Source organism: Gasterosteus aculeatus, chromosome 2 (assembly GCF_964276395.1).
Source record: "Gasterosteus aculeatus chromosome 2, fGasAcu3.hap1.1, whole genome shotgun sequence".
NCBI classification, from domain to species: Eukaryota; Metazoa; Chordata; class Actinopteri; order Perciformes; family Gasterosteidae; genus Gasterosteus; species Gasterosteus aculeatus.
Genome location: NC_135689.1, coordinates 11,437,407 through 11,458,267, shown reverse-complemented (window position 1 = coordinate 11,458,267; position 20,861 = coordinate 11,437,407). Strand labels below are relative to the sequence as shown.

Here is a 20,861-nt window from a genome sequence, read left to right as displayed (position 1 = left end):
AGACCAACAGGACTTCATTCAATAATGGATTAACATAAGTTAATTTAATAAAGCATATATTCACATATGGTAAATTGTGCTTATGAGTGGGGTTTTCTATGTGTGTGTGAATAGAACATTTATTTACTGTTTATAGCCTGTGTGCTTGTGGCCCCCAGGGACCTTCCATATTTGTTTTTAGTCCCTTGTTCCACTGTACCTTAACAAGGTCACGAATGGAGACATTCAGGCCGGGCCTTTGGGTGCCAGCTGCGGGGCGTCACACGAGTCTATTTGGGGAAAGGATCTGCTGTCGGTAGACACGCCCCCTTGTCAGCAGACATCTTAATCTCTCGGAATTCAAAGAAAATATGAGAGATTAGTTGAAGTTATCGCTGCGTAAATTGACAGTTGGTCATTAAATGCTCCGATACGGGTTCTCCCCTTACAAAGCATGTAACGTTACGTTGTGCCGGTTGTAAAAGTCTCCTGCAAGTTTGTGGTTCTGGTTTGTACAGAATGTTTACGTGCTGGAGGCGGAGGGCGCGGCCGCGGGCGCTGACGTGTTGTGTTTAGGTCGAGCCGAGCAGCTAAATGTCTCCTGCAAACTGAGGACCAGAACAGGTACGTTGTGTAATTATCCTCGTGTATCTGTAGATGGTTGATACAAAGACTACACGAACGCCCTTTCGCAAGTGTTTGCAGTGAGTGTCAGTCGATTCTTTTCGCCGAGAGGGTCGATTGTTCCTCGCATATCGAAGCTAACATTAGCGTTAGCTCGCTGGCTAGCTAACTTGGGTGCTAGCAGCCGGTGGAAATATTGCAGAGAACTTTCGTTAAAACCTCTACACCAGCTTGTTAGGGTCACACACACCCTTTGATTCGCCCAACACAGGTAATCTGTACATTTGTATATATGCCACTTTGTGCAAAACTTGTATAATTGTTGTTTCTTCTCGTTTGGTTGTAGAGTCTGTTCTTGTCAAGTGAGCTAAAGCTAACTGACAGTCATGTTACGTTAGTTGCGCCAAACGTCTCCATTTCCACCCAATAGTGAAATTAGTTAAATTGCCAAACGTGTGTGCTTTGTCTTGTTTTCAAAATATGTCAATCGTAATTGCCGTCATTCAAGAAACAATAATTATTTTATTTTTTAATATTGTCTTCATACAATTGGCTGGAATTAATGATACTAGGACCCAGTTATGTAGTGTCAATCTTATTTTTCATGAAATTAACGACCGCATATACATATTGTGTTCCAACAACCCCATGACACACATCTCCATGGGGAAAGTCATAGCCCAAAAAAAAGAAGAATTTTGAATGTGATGTTTTGCTGTGGGAAGGCCCAGACATCTCCATTGAGTATTTTTCTTTTAACCTCAATTTCTTTTACAAATGTGTTTTTTAGTGTTGCCACGGCCTAGGTGCCATGGTCCTCCGTTACCCATGAGCTCTACTATGTGGTACATCATGCAGAGCATTCAAAGTAAATACTCCTTGTCCGAGCGGCTCATCCGTACCATCGCAGCCATTCGCTCGTTCCCACACGACAATGTGGAGGACCTCATTCGTAAGGTAGGCCTCGTCTTCTCGTCCAGCTTCAAATAAATAATATACTTTAGTGTTGTACTGACATATATTTTACCGCCATGTTCCCTAAGGGAGCTGATGTGAACCGGATGCATGGCACGCTGAAGCCCCTCCACTGTGCCTGTATGGTGGCTGACGCTGACTGTGTAGAGCTGCTGCTGGAGAAAGGTGCCGAGGTACGACTCTACATAGTACATACATACACTACATTGCAGCATATAATAGTTGCCTTTTGGAATTTTCAGTTTCTTATTTGTAATGAGCTGAAAGTTCAAGTGGTGGAGGGGAAGTTCAATTTTATAAAAACCTCTTATCCATATGACCGAAGATACAGCGGGGCTCTATAAATTTTTTTTGTTGCTGCAACAGTTTGCTAATTTTTTGTGCCTGAATCTGTTCTTTACTGTGCTCAACTACCACACTGACCTATATTCAACTTCAGCAAACTCTTTGTACTGTGTGCCGATGCACATACTTGGACCGAGACATCAGGTGCACAGTTCATGTGCCTAACGCACAACTCCTTGTACCGTGTCCCCTGTGTCACAGTGCTGGCACTACTGAAAAGTGGCCCATGGTTTTATTAACGCATTTGCCGAAAATGTCTCTTTTCATTACCTTTCTTTATCAGGTAAATGCTCTGGATGGATATAACCGAACCGCGCTGCACTACGCGGCAGAGAAGGACGAGAGCTGCGTGGAGCTGCTGTTGGAGTACGGAGCCCACCCGAACGCCCTAGACGGCAACAAGGACACGCCGCTTCACTGGGCCGCCTTTAAAGACAACCCGGAGTGTGTGAGGGCCCTGCTAGAGAGCGGGGCCTGTCCCAATGCGAGGGACTACAACAGTGACACGCCTTTGAGCTGGGCGGCAATGAAGGGCAACCTGGAGAGCGTCAAAGTGCTACTAGACTACGGAGCCCAGGTCCACGTGACCAACCTGAAGGGCCAGACCCCCATCTCTCGGCTGGTTGCCCTGTTGGCCCGGGGGCTGGGCACTGAACAAGAGGAGGAGTGCTTGGACCTGCTGTGCCGGGCGGCGGGGCGGTTTGAGATCCGACGGGCCGACGGCACCCTTCCCAGGGAGCTGAGTAAGGATCCCCAGCTGCTGGCGAGGCTGACCAACATGGTGGCTCAGGCTCCCACGCTTCGCTCCCTGGCACGCTGTGCTGTCCGCCAGAGTCTTGGGGTCCAGTTCCTTCCCACCGCCGTAAAGGAGCTTCCTTTACCAGAGACCATCAAAGACTATTTACTGCTGAGAGACTGAGGGGATTAAACCATTGGGGAGCTCTGAGATCTCACGGAGTTCATCGTACTTCATTTATTGGCAAGGAAATGTCGCTATGAAATATTGTATATTTTCTGACAGCCCTCATTTACCTATCCTGGCAAATGGGTACAGAGTTATGCCCCGTAAGACATTTGGCCTCTCCAAATCCCCCTTTTTTTTTTTGTTAAATTAGTGGTTGAACAACATCTGACTGAGTGGTGCTGATTGGTAAGCCTGATCAGTTCCAGTTGATTTTTTTTTTTCTCGTTTTTTTTTATCAAAAAATGCTTGAGTACGCACATTTTGGAAGCTCGCCTGTTTCAGTCTTTTCACGGCTCAGTCAGGACAGAAAGAAACTATAACGACAGGGTTGTTGTTTTGAGTAGGCTTATACTTTTATTTGGCTAAATGTACATTTAAGTATTTTACATTTTAATGCTTAAATGTAGTTTTATTATGGTTTTGTCACAGAGCATGAGGAAAGTCTTAAATGTAGAGTTTGGTGGTATAATTAGTCTATCCTCGTGGCGAGATTAGGTTTAAATGTATAATAGATTTGCTAAATAGCAACTAATGTCTAATGATGCAGGCTTTTCAGAAATTCTGTGATGATGCAGTTCCTGATGTATCGCTCAGGAACGAATGTTTTGTCATTTTGGCAGTTACGAGGAGAAAAGAAAAAACAGAAAGGTTGTGCCAAACGGGAACAGTTTTTAATTTGGTACCGTTTATGTAGGAGGAACAATATTTCATACTGTTCATTGGTCTCATGAAATGTACCAGGCAGACTAATCTTCATCGAGCCCTCTGAAAATGTTCCTCTGTTGATAAATGTTATGTCAACAGGCCTGCTGATACATGTGATTTGCTATTTATTTGGACTTTATTTTAATCAAGGTCATCCTTGCCAAGGAGGAATAAGTGTTCTTATTTCTCTCCAACCGATGTTTTAAGTCTTTAGTGAAGTTTGGGTTTTCTATGGTGCTTCCAGTTCTAAAATTTACTGCATATGATAAAAAAAATACTTTTACGTAGAAATTAAATGTTTAAATGTAAAAACATGAAATGGCATGATTACAGTTTTTCTCTTGAAATATTCACTAAATTTGATTGAAATCTGCGTTTTATGTTTGTCATGCCATCCGTCGGAAATCTGATCATCTCTGTAACTGGTTTTGTCTTCTGCCCCTAAACCCCTAAAGTAACGTCTTGTGTACAGCTTCAGAAGTGCTTTGTTTTTTCTTTGTTAATGGAATTAAATGCCATTTCTATTCTTTTTTTCTTCTCTATGGTTCTTTTACAAAATATTTTAACTAGAAGTTGTTTAAAAGGAACGTTATTGTGCATTTAATTCTGATGAAACACTGCTCCGAAAGCTCAGCTGTAGTTTGCTAAAAACTTAACTGAGAAACTCTGCTGTGTCAATTTCATATTATTGTCTCCAATCAGATTGAGGTTTTATTTGCGTTGTCCTTTTTCACAGCAGACGTTTTGAATGCAGCAGGTGTCACTGAGGACGGTAACAATGGCTGCATTAAATGAATGTGTCCCAAAAAGAAAGTGACTGTGTTAGTGAACCAAACTTGAATGTAATTCAGTCATCAGGAACGGTGCTATTTCCCCTCGTATAGTCTCTCCATTGAAAAGCAAGCTAGGGAATGATGCTAAATGCTGCAGTTTTCATTCACCTGGGAGGAACATCGCAGTAATGTGTTGAGGTCAATCTCACAGTCTTACTCAATGACATGCCCACTTCTGCTTTCTCACTTAAGATAAACCCATGTTTGCATCCAAATGCAGAAGTAATGTACATCATAATATTTAAAGTGATAAAAATGCTAGGTTTGACATCAAATTACGACTCCTCGTTAATGATTAGTTTTAAACAGAGCTGTAATCACTTGGTGGCTGTACAGTATAAAAATAACTTGATTACACTCACTTACCCAAATCCCTGTCGCTATCGTTTGTGGGCCAAGTAAGCTCGCTGTTTCTAAGGTATATTTTATACTGTATAATGTATCAACAGCTACAGCTGTATTTGCTTTGTAGAAAAACTGTGGTGACTTAGCAAAACCTAACATTGAGACTGTGCTCCGTCAGTTCTAAAATCATCCACTGGGAGTCTCTCTGTCTCTGAACTCACATTTATTGTCTTCTGAAAGCATCTCATTGTGTTATTTGAAAATCTGAGAAAAATTGTTACGTAACACTTCCTGCACATTACATCAGACGGCTCGACTTTGTAATGCATTTTTTTCAAACTGATTTGGCGCAGTCACAAGTTCAACCCTTTGCAGCATATTTTCAAAATTGTGTTGGCCTATTGTTATAGGCTTTTACCGCATGCTGCCTTTTATTACAATCAGGACGTCCACTTCCAAGGAGAACGAATAGGTGAGAATATCCGGAAGGAACACACAATAAGAGAGGAAAAGACTTGTAGTTTAAGTTTAAGATATTGGTTTTCTTCATGTGATTGTGACACATAACAGCAAACAAAACATTTATTTTATTAAAGAAAAATGATTTCATCAAACATTTTGACCTTGTAACAATAGCGTAGCCTATAGTATAAGTATAGTAGTATAGCTTAAGCATCTTTTCGGGGTCTGATGAGAAACTCACCCAAGACAACCCACACTTTTAATTAGCTTCATAAGAAAAAGTGGATTATTAATTTTCAAGATCTTAATCAAAGACTACATCCTTATATGCCCTCACCTGCTTTAGAGACACACATGTTATCAGTCAAACTACAAAAACACTCCCAATTCAATTGAGTGAATTAGAGTGTCAACTTACTTGTTAGGGGAGCTTATTCGATCATATAGACAAAATACTGAAAAATTAGGTGTAAGTTGTATTTAAAATGTATAAAGGGCTTTTTGAAAGACTGCTATTTCGATAATTGTAATATAGCATGAAATGCCTTGTTTTTTTATTTTATATTGGACTGTTTTGCCAAAACAGCAACAAACAACAACAAGCGACTACTGCTGCTATGATTTAAGCTACAGCACTGACGATTTTTGCATTGCCCACATAGAAAGCCCTATAATTGAAAATTCAGTTCATTTTGATCAATATAATGATGATAATGACATGTCATGTCACATATACATGTGAAATGAGTCAAAGCTCCGGGAGACCTGTCCTGTAAAACCCGAAGCTCTGTCCTCCCAGGGTCCATTTCTTAACATATGGCTGCGAGAACTGAGCTGAGTTCTCGCGATGTCTTGACGTCGAGGGGAGTGTCAAATTCCAAGAGGAGAGGAGAGGGGAGCCACAGAGAGGGGCGCAAGGGTGAGTTTGTAAACACTTTATTACATTTTAAATTCGGCATAGATACGTTGACTATACTTTGATGTGGCAAAGTAGCGCTCGCTGTGCCCTTTTCCGTGTCTGTAATGGCCGGAACTACACGCATATGTGATTGCCGAAACTGTTGCGGCTCCAGCGCTTCATTCGGACCCAGTGTCTTGCCTTGCACTCAAGTGTCAGTCCGCTAACTCAACCTAACTAATTTAGTTTTTGTGAATTTGACTGTTGACGCCTCCAAAACAACGTTACAGTGGCTCCCTGCTGAAATGACCCAAATAGTGTTGATGTGTGTTCGTTGTCATGGTTGAAAGTGGTAGTAGCGCTGGTATTACACGTTCTTAATGTGCCTTCGGCCTGTTGTTAACGTTAGCCACACCAGCTAGCCATTAGTTTTTCGTGGAGACTAAAAGTTGATTTCGGGATTTTAACCAATGAGATTCGGCTCGCTGCTGTTATTGACAGCGTCCTGAGCGTCGCATACGTTAGATACCGTTGACTGACGTGCGTCCAGCCAATCGCTGAGGAGAGAAGGCGGTCCTGTTACGGGAAAAGGCGGGGCCAAGTGTGCCCGTATGTCGCCAGACGGTTAATGAAGGCTGAGAAAGAGAAACTTTTTTTTCAGGGCAGTCAGCGTTGTATGGAAAAAGGAACTGCTTTTTAGAACTTTTTGGAATTTCTTTGCGACATTTTTTTTTGTGGCTGAAACCAAACGAAGAACATTTGACTGTCTGTTTTTTGGCGGTTGAATAAAGTGTGTTGATAATCTGGGCCCAGGCATAGAAGAGCCATTAAAGAAACGAAAGTGTCCAATGTTAGTAATACTAATATGCGTAGTATCGCAATTTGAGCTGTTGAACGCCGCAGGATCAGCATCCCAACACTTTCATTAGGAATGTAGGACGTGTTTTTGGCAGAGTTGTACCTCATTCCATCCCATTGAGTTACAGTTACAGAGAAAACTGCAGCCTTGTTTTGTCCCACCAAGCATTTAACCCACTCTGAGTAATTATACAAGTTTGAATTGTTATGCAACGGTATCCCTTTATTACACATATGGTGAGTAGATTTACGGTTTGGAAATATCTGTATAGATGCAATGTGTGCCTCCGGCTGAGATGCCCGTCATTTGAAATGTGTCCATTATAGTGTTGGTTTGTTAACTCAGTATTATATTTAGCATGTTATAGAGGACTAAGCAAGTAAGTAAGCAAGTATTTAGTCAAATGAATGTCCCGCCGGAGACTGAGCAGACAAATATCAAGTGACAAGGTATTTTTTCTTTTGAATTAAAGCCAAAACCTCTTGGCAAATATTTATAAAAGTTGCAGATGCGGAATCATTTCAGCACAGTATTTTCAATTTAATTTTAGAAACCAGCTCCGCTTGGACCATCATATATTTTCCTGCATTGTCTGCTTGCTCTGCATGGATTTGTTAGTCACGCAGACAAAGATATATAATTACATTTGTTCCGCTTACCAAATCTCTGGTCTGCTTTTCCTACATTGATAAATATTGGCTGTTATCCACATCGACCTACAGCCTCGATCTCTCCGGTCACCGAAGCTCACAGCCCACATTTAAAGGACCTCACCTGTGATCCAGCAAATATCCACAATCCTTCATTTCATCAATAAACGGACGATTTAGCTATTTCACCCTTTTCCTCTCCACCTCCCCCCTGCTTCACGTTCTTTTTTCTTTTTTTTTTGTCGGGTCTCCCCAACCCGTTGGGCAATTCAAGCCTCAGGTTCCAAAGTTATGGCTGCAGTGCGAGCTATTAATACGGTTTGTTTGGTCAGTTTCCTAGCAGGCGGCATCAAACACTAGATGGCTGTGGCTGATTATAGCTGCAACTCATTCCCCGACACCTGCTGAGTCGGAGAAATCCAAGTTAACGGTGGCACTTTGGTAGCAGTTCACTGAGAGGGGGACAGGAATCAGGGCACCCTGACTGCTCGCATGCCACCTTGGATGAAAAGACGCAAAATAGGTGAACTCAATATCCATGCCTGTAATGAATATCAATGATGTGCATCACTAATGGAACTAGCAGCCAGTTTTGTTGTCTCACACACAGATGAAGCTGTGCTTTAACAAGTGTAGCAAAACCTACGCCGTTCACTCATTAATTACCTTCAGATTTTATTCCCAGTGAGACTACCGACAGTCAAAGAAGTAAATTACTTGCAAAATTGACTTACTAAGAAGCCGTGCAACAGACTGAGAAAGAAAAGATGTACATCTGCTTTAATCAGGTTAAGAGATCGTTTGGAGCAGCTATGAAAACAAATTGCATTTTCCAACCGTCGTCTGAAATACACGGTGGACTCCCCACAAAATCAAATCTCACTTTTCTTCTTGGTGCCAGCCGGCCAAGTTAATGTCTACCATGTCGTTAGTAAGATGTAAACTCCGAAATGTGTTCCCCCTCCTCACGCCAGATGTGTCCATTTCCCCACGCAGTCCACACCCTCGGTATAACGAGCTAGACGGAGCATCGCGTTTGCAGACACGTCTCTGCCCAAATAGACTCAGCGGACTGGGAACAGTTTGTGAGTGTCCTGGCACCAACCTGTTGCCTTTCTCCAGAGCACGGGATGTCTGGAAGAAATCAGACAGCTCTTCGTTATCGGCCACCTGATCTGCACAGAGAGCGAACGGGGGCCTTTTCCCTGCAGACCCGACGCATGCCCCTTCCCTTGGTGAAAGGCATCGAACGGAGAGACACAACGGTGAGGCCTGTTGCTGGCCTGGCGTCATGGGAGAGCGTTGTGTTTCAGTGCACGGCTTCAGTAATCATGTGTTGGCTCAGGGGCAGCTGTCCTCGGCAAAGGGGGGAAATAGAGGGAGGAAGGAGGAAAATGTACTGACTTCAACACTGGGAAAACTTTCAGACATTTATGCCTCGCCAACATAATGAATAATCTGTCCCGCTCAATAATGTGAGGCTCCATCTGTGTTGTAGGTACAACATGGTTTCACAAGTCCGTTATGTTAGACTACTGAACATGTGACGTTCCTTTCCAGTTTGTGGAATAGCCCTACGTATGATATTTAATTACGCTCAGGCCGGTTTAATGAACACGATTAAACAAGTCCCACTCATTAGCTAATGAATGTGTTTCCGCAAAAGCATCTCCTGTTTATTGAAAGGTTTCCACGTGTACGGAAAGCGCTGTGTAAAAGCCGCCACTTGGGGCCGCTTGTCCACCCCATCGCCATCCTCCATTCCCCGATAGAGATTCAACGAGCAAGTTAGTTTTGTAAATGTCACAGTTTGTCCTCACATGGAGTGTCGTTCAGGGTGCTTTGGTGAAGTTATGTTGCGATGGCAGGTGTGTGTGTGTGTGTGTGTGTGTGTGTAGCGTTAATCTCCTCTGTGGAGAGAGCTGAAGCCTCCCACAGCTTTAGTTTATGTCCCTTCAGCTGCAGACACAACAGGAGAAGAAACCAAACATCAGTATGTGCATATTTGCCTCTTGACATTAGCATTACCCAGTGAGAGAGGGATGTGGTATTTGGTTTTTAGTCCTGAGGAAAGTTTCAGAAGTACATTCAAATTCCCAACAATGCTAATGCTAACACCTGTGCATCTGTTAATGCAGTGTCAACTAATGTTAGTTTTGGGGTTGGAAGATTAAGTTCACTCATCAATGTAAGAAATCATGTACAGTCCAACATGTCCTCTCAAAGACGTTTTAACAGTAAAGCAGTTGTAAATCTGCTATACTGAAAGTGATCATACTGAAATGAATAAGGACAAATCAGAAGTGAAACAACATGTAAAGTGAAACATTTTTAGGGTTAAATATGACAATATATTATTTACAAAGTTTAAGTTCATACTGTCCAGCGGCGTAATTATACACTGTTTTTGTTCATTCCTATTAGCTATTAAATGTAGATTGTAATTCATCCTGGCAACCAGCTGGCTAACTAATAGTAAATAATGGAAATGGTTAAAAGGTTTCCTAGACTGAACACGAATACATCCCTCTCTAATAATATCAGTTCTCCGTTGTGAACTTACAGTGAAGACTTTATTAACTATTATTTGACCACAGAGAGAAACCGCTGATTGACAGACAGCTTGACTGAGGGCAGCAGGAAGGTTAAAGGTTGGGAGGTGCTAGAGAGGTGAGGATAGGGAGTGGCGATGGGAGGGGGAGGGATTGGAAACGAGGGAGAATGAGACAGGAGGGGAGGGAGGGGTCTTGGTGTGAACGGTAGCTGTTGCGCTCTCTCGCTCTCTCTGGTGTGTGTGTGTGTGTAGGTGTGTGTGTGTGTGTGAGAGCGAGCGAGAGAGCGAGTGAGCCGCTTTTCATTCGCCAACCAGAAGCCCCCCCTGTGTGAAGGAAGTATCACCAGGGAAACTTGGTCTTGCTGCCTCTGTGCATGTTTTCCTCCTCGCCGGGGTTATTTTTAAATAGCGTTCTGCTTCCTGCTCAGACTAAAGACTACGGGCATCGGCATCCACGTTTCTTGTTGTTTTCAGGATTCACCACTTCACGGCTCAAGAAAAAGCACCAGCAATGTTCTCCTCTTCTCCCTTCCCGCAGTTACACTGCAAGCTCTTTGCAAGAATGGGGGACGACCGACCTTTTGTGTGCAGCGCTCCCGGCTGTGGACAGGTAAGTCTGATCCATGTGTGTGCTGATGTGTGATATGTAAGTACTTTCCAGCAGTTTTATTGTAACTCATCATAATGCAATAATGCAATACTCTAAATGTATCACTTGAAAAGACACTGCCTAAGATTCAAACCTTGCATATACAATAGCTAAAAAACGAACTAAAAAACTAAAAATAGCATTCTAACAAGCGGGCTGTCTCTTGAGACGCCGTCGTCTCCTTCGCCGGTGACTCAGTGGAAGCTCCAGTGAGTAATCAGTTATCGCTTCAACCTGTCACTGTTGACTTCTAGCGCCTGCAGACAACCGCTTTCTGCCCTGGCAGTGACTCAGCTGGGTGCCAGCTGTGCTCTCACACGCCAGTAACGTGGTGCATGGTCGGAGCCCGGCCCAAATATCTCGGCAGATCAAATGAAAAAAGAGTTTGTTTTAGGACCCATGATTATTTAGCAAAGGACTCGTCATGTCTCGTGTGCTGAATCAGACGTCCGGTCCTGTGCTTAGTTGGGTGTGATATCCTCAGAGCTCGTGCTGGAGGATCTCTCGCGGGTATTGGGGGAAGAAAGTGTTTCATGTGGTTTATAAACACTTGTGTTTCATAAGCCTTCCTCCATTTCTCTGATCAGAAGCGATGTGTTGCACATGGGATTTGCGGTACGAACAGCACATGTGTAAAGCATGCGTGTGTCGGATGAATAGCTGTAATTTGTTTGGTCATTTTCATCTCACAACATTATAGATTCCGTTGACATGTTTATGTGATGCAAAGTCTCTGCATATGTCATTGTCAGATATCATTAGTAGGCAGTAAGAACAACAGAATGACACAGGAGCTTGTGGAGTGACGTTGATGAACGTGCAGGTCTCTCGCTGAGGCACAAATGTCACAACGGTCTGGTCGGCAAACAGTTGCCTGTTTGCACAGAGCAACATCATCGTTCATCAAATCTAGGATTCACTCTCTTTTGGACTCTCCAGGGTGAAACATCTGACTGTGAAGTTGCTAAATGCAACACTATGTCAATGAGCTAACAGCACTCGCAAACTGCGGGTGTGTGTTTGCGTGTCTTTGTGCGTTCAGTTGTTGGGCAGGTAGCGCACACTTTGTTTTGCTGAAAGCAAAGTGGACGTGGGGTCGCAGTGGGACAAGACATTTATCAACACACCCCAGAGCTCCGGACCAACTTTTGCAGTTGGTTGCACCAGAAGCACCACTGGAGTCTCTCATTTGACTGGCTCTTTTCTTTTTGATAGAGCGCGGTATCAATCAATGACAGCTACAGGTTCTTTTAGCCATTGTGGTTGAAAGTGGTACTTTGTGGTTCTTTTTTGCTTAATAGAGAGTTCTACCCCCCCCTCTCTGTCTCTCTCTCTGTCTCTTTCCCCCTCTCTCTCTTGCATCCGGGGTCAAACATTCATTTAGATCCATTGATAAATGATATTGATCAGTGCAGCTTTAAATATTGTCTAGATCGAAGCTATCAAACAAAAAAAATATGATTATATAAGTAGTAAAGTAACTCTACAAAATGATCCAGGCTGAGACATGTGCTGCATTTCTATCCATGTTTATTTGTGTACATTAAGACACACACACCTTATGCCCGAATGCCGTTTCCCTCCTGCCCTTTACGAGCAACAGTTGTCTACCAGGAAAGTCTGAATCATGCCCGTAATAGAACACGGAGGATTGGCTGCTGGCTTTGCTCAGGGTTTTCCTTTTTACCAAGTTAACAACAACAATAATAAAATCCACCCATTTTTAGAATCTGATACCCAGCATCTACTTTGTGGGTAGGGGAAATCCAGCCTGCCAGTATCTCCTACAGGGGGGATTAAGTTGGAGATAGTTTCCCCTGCAAGATCCAGCCGCCTGGTTCAGAGGAAAGAGACAAATGTGTTGTATTGGTGAGGCTAAAAATAAGCCCCCTGACACTTGACTGTGTTTCCACTTCACTCTCTCACGTATGAACTCGCAACTGCAACGCAACTCCCGAAATAGGCAGCGGCGCATGGTGAATAGGCTGGTACCCGAGCCAAGAGGATTCCTCCCACGTCCGTGACTTGAGTCTCCAAAGGAGAGGTGGCGCATCTGAGACGAGTGGACGTAGGCTCCCGGAGGTCTGCATAAGTGCCAGACCTCCTCCGACCTCCTCTGTGGACGGCGGAGAGGAAATAGCACATCGAGCTGCACACACTTTTTAACACAGTTGAACACTGTACGCTTGCATTTGCAGCGACGTGTCAGCTTTTTTGCTTTTATTTTTTTTATTTTCTATGCATTTCTAATTGGTGTGAAGATATTTGTGCCCATGTCCTGCAGCTATGATGGGCCCATTGAAGGACTCTAGACACAAGGAACTGTACAGCACCAGTGCTCTTTGTGGTTTGTCAGTGTATGGAGTGTAGGCTGCAAGTGCCGGGCTGTTTCTTAAAGGGATTATCTGTCTGTGATGACATCTGGGTTACACAAGCTGTTTCCTCGAGTCACCAGAACAAGTTAGACAATTACCCATCGGCTACTTCTTGTAATTCCCCTCTTTTCTACTTGTTCCAGAGGTTTACCAATGAGGACCACTTGGCTGTACACAAACACAAGCATGAGATGACACTGAAATTTGGACCGGCCAGGACCGACTCTGTTATTATTGCAGGTATTCTTTTCTTTCCTAAACAAAACCACAGCATGACTCCTCCTCTTTGTTAAACAATCCTCTCCCGGCATGTTTATCCATAGCGTACCTCAATATGCGTCTGCTATCAGCACAGTCTGAAGAACAGCAGCTCCATTGACACATTCATGACATGGCTTCTATATTTAATGCTGAGCGTGAAAGCGATACTTTGAATAATTATCTGTGTTTGTTGCATTTTGCCAGACCAGACACCTACTCCCACCCGCTTCCTTAAGAACTGCGAGGAGGTCGGTCTGTTCAATGAGCTGGACAACTCCTTCGACCAAGACGACGAGGACAAGCGAGCAAAGAACGCCGTAAGAAAGACGTGGGGTTTAGGATTCTGCCAATAATTCCTTATTGTGTTTTTATCAACAGAAACCTCTGACAAAACACCCATATTGTGAAAATCCTTTTGTTCTTCCTCCTTTTTGTACCACACAATTTGATTTAAAAATGCTCACTTTCAGGGGTTGCTGCTTTGGGCATTCATCAGTACAAGTTATTATTTTTTTGTGAGCATTTAAATAGATCTGTGTGTTTTATTGCACCAAATACTGTTAACTGATTCTGCGTCTGTTTGGTTTGTGTGCTAAATGTAATCTTTTATATAACATTTTTCAATGCAATGTAGTCTCTTCTGTTTGATAAGTCACATGAACTCATTCTCTTCATCTCTCCCACCTGTCTTGTCTTCCTCAGCTCCCTGCTCCCAGCTCCGGGGCCGTGGACATGAGCATGCAGACGGCATCGGACGTGAAGGTGAAAGAAGAGGAACCCGTAGAGGTGGACTCCTCGCCACCAAGCAGCCCCGACTCTTACTCCGGAGATTCGGAGAACTACTACGAGCCTCTGGTCCGAGGGAAGGTAGGACAGAATGGGAGGAAAAGGGATTACACGGGGGGGGGGGGGTGTAGTGAAGAGGTTGGATCCTCAAACCGTTAACTTAACACCGTTCTTCTCCAAGGACACGCCGCCCAGAATTTCAGGCCCAACCCCGACTATCGTGCGTCCAGGTTCCCTGCCACTACACTTGGGCTTTGATGCGCTTCAGCCCACCATGCCGTCACCCACCTCTGTCATCACACAGGCACCACCTTCCAATCGAAATCTGGGGTAAGTGAAGACTTCCAATAATCCATTTAAACCCGATTGGCCTCAGGTAGCTTTAAAGCTCTTAAATAAAAACACATTTTCATCTCCCTTAATTATCACCCATCATTGAGACTCCTTTGCTGCATGGCAAGAGGCCCACACTGCCATCGGCTTAAATGTCTTGTCACTTCGGGAATCTCCTCTGTGGGATAAGCCCAACATCTGCCTTCCGTTTGCAAATGGAAACATAAAGAATGTGTGTGGATAATGGCAATGGACAATTTATTAGAACAAGATTGGATTTTTGCAAACGCAACTTATAATTAAGGGATTCTTTTCTGACGGGTGTGTGTGGGCTGCCGGTGGTACTTTAATACACTTCCTCATCTATAATCAGACATATTTTGCATTAAAAACTTGTGTTGTGTTTATGTCGTAATATCTACACTTCTGTGGATTTGAGCCATCATTCACGGCTTAGACCAGTATTTATTTATGAAAGAAAGGATTTTGTGCCATTGAGATGGGTAATTTGTTCCCAAAAAGTGATTTAGTTCTTACGTTACAAAAGCTTTCCAGCACAAAACTTTCAATTCAAACCAACATGACTGAACTTTCTGTTCCTGCCCGTCTAGTTCTCCAACCAGCCACTACCCCATGATGATGCTTCCGTCTGGTCAGGCAGTGCCTGTGCTACCTGGTCCAATACAGATACCCTCTGTCATTAACGTAAGGCAGACCGACGGCCTATAAATGTTGGGTGTCAATTTATAACGAACAAGTTGGTTCACGTTGTGAAAACATGTGTGCTTGCACCTCTTACGTTGCCTCCAGCTGGCGAGAACCATGAGCATGGTACCCAACATTCCTGGAATCCCCGGTCCTCCTCTGGGAGGCAGCAGCAGCGGCTCCAACTCCCCTTCTGGCTACAGCATCCACTCAGAGGCCAAGATGGTCAGCACTAGATTAGCTCTCTATTTTTATCTATTTATCTGTTCTTTTTGTCTCCTCCTTCACCCTGCAGCCTTCCTTTGCTCTGCCTAGGCTTGTTCATCATAAGACTTTCTACTGCAGTTACTTGTTTTTGACGCGCTTAAGGCCTACCGATCCGACATCAAAGAACTGGGACCAGGGCTGACTGTTGTGTCACCTCACGTGGCCGGTTTCTTGACCAATAAGTAGCACTTTAACACACCACAGAGACGCCACATCGCCCGTATGTTCTGCAACATTTAGCGCTGTAGTTTTGAGTAGAAAGAAACCCGGACCTTCCGTCCACCCTCCTCATCCATCGGCTCAGTAGGCGCGCTACGGTTTCCTTTATCCTCTTCCTACCAGCCTCGGTCGCACACGAAGGATGGAAGGAAAATAACTCTTTTGTGCTGTTGTTGTGTTTTGTTGAGTGATTATTTACATGTAGAACTGAATTATTCAAATAATGGCTATTCAAATGATTTTAGGTAAATTTTCTTTAAAATAAACCTGCTTGGGTCCAAATGCATCACGTGAAATTTTAATTCCATGCCTGTATCTGTCCTTCAAAAAGAGAAACCTGATGCCTTCAGATTTCAGATATACAAGCAGTTGTTATGATGGCCACGTGAAACAAAACACATCTCAACAATCCTTCCTGTCTCCCTGAGATTTCTCTGGGCGACGGGCTTCACTGGCAATTTCACTCGCTGAGTTGTCCAGTAAGCTGCAGAGTAGAGCCAGCTACATCGAGCAGAGCGGGACATGCTGCAAACGCAAGGGCTCACCAAAACGTTCAATTTAGATTTCAGCCACCTATTCACTGCTCATAATCACTGACGGGTGCACTGCAAATCATTGTGTTCATTGTCTTGAGGACTGCAGCTCTTTTTTACATTCATCATCACATATTTCTTGAAGCAACGGGCTTTTGACCTGGTGCTTATTTCATAATGTTATTGAACTTGCTTTTTTTGCCCCTTTTTTTGGAGATAAATCAATTTGTGTGCTTACATTACCCAGTGAACACTGCTGGTCAGTACGGTGTTTTTGTGACGTGGTTGTTGTTGATTTTGGTGTCATTATTTTCCTGTAGCGTTTGAAAGCTGCCCTGTCCCAGCAGAGCCCGTCAGGATACAGCATGGGGATGATGGCCATGGGCGGCAGCCCCATGGTACCTCAGAGGGCAGAGCAGAGCCAGCTGCTGGTCCAACATCCTGATGCTCCGTCACCGGCTCAACCTCAGGTACGGCGTGTTGCCGACAGTGTAGTGTGACCTTCAGCTCCAAGAACAATGTTCCTTCCAATTTGGAAAATCCAACTAAAGTAACGGAGCGAAACCTTATTTGATGTACGGCATGGCAGCCGTTTTATCTGAAGAAAATTGGGCTGTACTTCTTGTGGTGAGATGACTATAATGTGCTCTGACTAAAATAATGAAACTATGACTCAAACTTCCCTTTTTTCTATCGCGTCTTTCTTCCGCTCCCCTCCCTTGTCTGTTGGGTTTCTTTCTCCCCCCTTGACCCTGTTCTCCCTCCAGGTATCTCCAGCACAGCCCACAGGTGGGCGGCGGCGGCGGACTGCAGAAGATGACCCAGATGAACGGAGGCAGCGGTTCCTCGAGAGGAATCGGGCCGCCGCGTCGCGCTGCAGACAGAAACGCAAACAGTGGGTCAGCTCTCTGGAGAGGAAGGCCGAGGAGCTGTGCACGCTGAACGTCTCGCTGTCGGTACGTGGGCGGGGCTGTGGCCCGCGGGAGGCCCGTGTCAGTTTGTGCATTGTCACACTCACTTTGCACAGTTGAAAGGCTTGTTGGTAGTTGTTTGTTACTCGAGACCACCACTTCTCCACTTGCAGCTGTACTGCAGTGGAAACCCGACTCTTTACCCTTTTGGAGCTGAAAACATAAAAAATCTATTAGCAGAATACAAGTTGGCACGGCCTCAATAATTTGACCCAATGTAGGATTGTTTGTTTTTCTTCTTTGGGGTGTACGAATTATGGAAAAGTCTTGAAAATGTATATATTTTTTGTCCGTCTTTAGAATGAAGTGTCTCTGTTGCGGAACGAGGTGGCTCATTTAAAGCAGCTGCTGCTAGCCCACAAGGACTGTCCTGTGACCACCCTGCAGAAGAGGACTGCCTACCTAGGTGAACCTTCTTAAAAGCATGCCATGTTTCTCCTATGCTAGACCCATGTGTTTATCTCTCCACTCTCCGTAAATATTCAGGACGGACGACAAAGACGATGTGTACAGCTTTTCCGTTTAAGCTGGTTGGAACTTTATTCATGGTTATAAGCGAAATGCAGTTGCCAGTTTAACTTTACATCTTCTGTCGTCTTCTTTTTTTTCTGCAGCTGTAGAAGAGAGCATGAAAGACAACTCAGAGCCCACCGGGTCCCCCGCCCCGGTGATCCAGCACAGCTCCTTGGCACACAGCCCCTCTGCAGGGCACAACGGCCTGAGCTCAAGGGCAGCAGCTGAGGCCATGGCTATGTCCGTGCTGGCAGGAATGGGCCAGCAGCAGAGGGCCGATAGCGGACCCTCTCACATTATCATGGCTGCACAGTCTCAATCTGCTGCCAGATGATGAGCGATGCCACCACCGCCCAGACTTGGCACAAAATCATCACCCAGGGATAAAAAAGAGCAGCGGACCCCCCCCTCAAAACTTGGCCTCAATAGAGAAGTCCAAATCTCCTGTCTTCCCCTTCGCCCTTCGCTGTGCTCCTCTGCTCTCTCTGACCCTCTTGTGGAGCCTTCAAGCCGCGGCCTGAAGCTCAGCAGCAGCCTTCTGAGAATGGACTGAGACTTTTGAGAGAGCTTCCTGTTCACTTTGCCATAGATTACAGGGGCTGGACTCCAACTTCACATCCTTGTTCCCCCTCTGTGACCCCCCTCCACCCCCCCTCCAGTCAAATTGACTCTACTGCGGACTGTACGACGGCATCACTCTGAGTGTATGCCGACATGAACTTCCCAGCTTCTCACAAACTAGGCGTGGCATAACCATTCTCGATCAAATCAAGAGACCAAACAACGCACAGGACTTCACAGCGTTATCAGCAGGGAATTGTGCCTTGTGCTCCCCGACTTGTTAGCCATGCACACACCCACGCACGGCGTCACGCCGTCTCACCATACGTCCCTGTACATCCGCGGCGCTAAAGATGCAGTAGTTGTCTGGACGTCAGCGACTCGGATCTCAAATACTCACTCAAACCTTTTTTAAATGGTTCCACCAAAAGGTGATCTCCACACGGACCCAAATACCTTACCTCAATTACTCCCCATTAGCAGTATAAAATGAATAAACGGTGTGTGTAATAAGCTCTGTCGTATATATATATATAAATATATATTTATATACATCCCAACATAGTGGTTTGCCTACTCCTGAACTGATTCGTTAATATCTAGATTGTTAGCATGTGACTATTAGGGTGTTATGTTCTTGATACAGCCATGTGCAGCTAAATACTTTTTTGTAACTGATTGGCACATTGTCCCAGATTAGTCCACAGAGCCAGAACCAGATTATATTGATGTTGTACTATCTTAAAATTAGTTTGATTGAGCAACAAACTGTTCTCAACCTCCCCCCTCCTCCTTACTTTAGACTAAAACACAGTTTTGCTGTTCATTGGTTTGTGAGTGGACGCCTTTTCCATTTAATATGAAACTATTGCGGTGACTGTTTCTCCTTGTGGGCCCCGGACTTACTGTAACTGTTATTTTCACACTTTTCAGGATGGTTGCACATCCTTGCTGCTCATTGGAAGTGTGATGAACCCGGTCACCCTGCTCTCTATCAAACCCAAACTAAGCCATACTGACCACAAATCAGATATTTGAATCTCTAAAGACCACCTTGCACGTGTTCTGGGTCCAGGAAGTGTTTAGCCTTACTGTTACTTTGTGACTCAAAGGTTGAAGTGACAAAGTCTACAGTACATCCCTGCTTGTTACTTGCACTTACACTCAGTCTCACATACAGTTTCTGATGATTTTGCCTTAAGATCACATTGGTGCCTCCGATAACTCCCCAAAAACACAGATTGGCTCTGTGAAAACGTTTATTTGTATCGATTTGTCAATTTCATCAAAAAAAATCGATCGAACGGGAACAAAGGATTTAGTCAGTGGAGATTCATCAAAGCCTTAAAAATGTACATTTAAATTTAATTTCAGGGATGTAAAATCATTTAATACTTGCCTGTCATCTGGTGGAAAGACGCAGCAAAGACATCTTCACTGGAAAAGCTTTGAGGGAGAAGAACGTTTAGAGGTCTTTGGACTGTAACTATATGGTTCCCTTTCTTTATGAACCCCACCAAAATATTTTAGCAACATATGGGTATATTTTTTCATAAACACCTAAACAAGCAGTTTTCTTTCCTTCATTTTCTTCCTGTATGTCTTTTCATTTGTCTGATAGGATCATATAAATGTGAGATTTCAAAAGCAAGATATCAGTCCATTCACTCGAGGAGTCTTGATGCACTAAAGGAAAGCAAGTTTAATATTGCTTTGTAGTTCTGTTCATTCGTGGTTGGTGCATTTCTCTTGGTCTTTTTTAGGGGCATCGGATCTTTTAAAAAAAGAAAATCACATGATTCTCCTATCTGTACTGTATTCATTAATGGGAATGTGCGGAGCAACTTTAAAACCTTTTACCTTTGACTGAAACCTCTGTCCTGCAAAGAGACCCCGGCATGTCGTTGTACGTCAGAGCTGGCGCTATATTTGGCCGGCAGTCCCTTATAGACGATTGTTCATATGAAAGGAGAAGTCAAACCATATTTAGCCTTCATGTAGTTCATGTCATTGGCACCTTTTCTGTCATTTTTTGTTTTCTTGTGTTGTGTGCTGTTTTCAGCACCATGCGACCCTCGTCATAACGCTTCTGATTGTACTGATGAATATAGAAACTAATTTCTTTAACGCAGAGATTTATTTTTTGTTTTTCTAAAGAAAAATATAATTTGCCCTCTATCAAAAAATATTTTTTTTATATCTTTATAGATGAATTGGGCCGTGTCCTTCTCATTCAAGTCTTTTGGCATATTAATGTTCCCTAGAATTCTTTTGAAAAGGGCAGTTTAAAGACAAATACAAACATTTAAAAGTTGCATAGTATATTAACGTTTTTTCACACTCCCGTTGTTGGACTGATCATTTCAAAAATTGTCCTTGTACTGTACATATTTGTACTATATGAATATATTTACTTTTCCATGCATGTCTAAGTGGAATACTATGAACACTTACAGTGCTGCCGTTTTAATTAAAGAAAATACATACTTAATTAA

At 43.8% G+C, this 20,861-nt stretch overlaps 2 protein-coding genes across 7 annotated transcripts; both read left to right on the top strand.

Moving 5' to 3' along the window:
• Positions 1–235: 235 nt before the first annotated feature.
• asb8 (ankyrin repeat and SOCS box containing 8) lies at positions 236–4,121 on the top strand. Its single transcript, XM_040193979.2, has 4 exons — positions 236–603; positions 1,394–1,560; positions 1,647–1,751; positions 2,207–4,121. The coding sequence occupies exons 2-4, from the start codon at positions 1,432–1,434 to the stop codon at positions 2,840–2,842; spliced, it is 870 nt and encodes a 289-aa protein (XP_040049913.1). The 5' UTR covers positions 236–603; positions 1,394–1,431; the 3' UTR covers positions 2,843–4,121.
• Positions 4,122–6,031: 1,910 nt separating this feature from the next.
• Positions 6,032–20,861, top strand: atf7a (activating transcription factor 7a). Of its 6 annotated transcripts, none has more exons than XM_078092482.1 (13): positions 6,133–6,151; positions 8,762–8,904; positions 10,732–10,803; positions 13,361–13,457; positions 13,683–13,795; positions 14,181–14,345; positions 14,446–14,594; positions 15,209–15,302; positions 15,408–15,527; positions 16,642–16,791; positions 17,089–17,277; positions 17,593–17,698; positions 17,907–20,861. In XM_078092482.1, exons 2-13 carry the CDS (start codon positions 8,770–8,772, stop codon positions 18,137–18,139), a joined length of 1,623 nt encoding a protein of 540 aa, XP_077948608.1. In that variant the 5' UTR covers positions 6,133–6,151; positions 8,762–8,769; the 3' UTR covers positions 18,140–20,861. The 6 variants fall into 6 exon arrangements, with proteins under 6 accessions (XP_077948614.1, XP_040049548.2, XP_077948611.1 ...); XM_078092477.1 differs by lacking the exon at positions 6,133–6,151 and adding an exon at positions 8,014–8,162 and having other exon boundaries at positions 16,669–16,791; XM_078092475.1 differs by lacking the exon at positions 6,133–6,151 and adding an exon at positions 8,016–8,162.

Coding starts and splice junctions, on each gene's coding strand:
- asb8 (XM_040193979.2), top strand. CDS start 1,432: ATGAGCTCTACTATGTGGTACATCATGCAGAGCATTCAAAGTAAATAC. Junction 1,561..1,646: donor TGGAGGACCTCATTCGTAAG/GTAGGCCTCGTC, acceptor ATGTTCCCTAAG/GGAGCTGATGTGAACCGGAT. Junction 1,752..2,206: donor TGCTGGAGAAAGGTGCCGAG/GTACGACTCTAC, acceptor TTTCTTTATCAG/GTAAATGCTCTGGATGGATA.
- atf7a (XM_078092475.1), top strand. CDS start 8,132: ATGCCACCTTGGATGAAAAGACGCAAAATAG. Junction 8,163..8,761: donor GATGAAAAGACGCAAAATAG/GTGAACTCAATA, acceptor GCCTTTCTCCAG/AGCACGGGATGTCTGGAAGA. Junction 13,458..13,682: donor CGACTCTGTTATTATTGCAG/GTATTCTTTTCT, acceptor GCATTTTGCCAG/ACCAGACACCTACTCCCACC.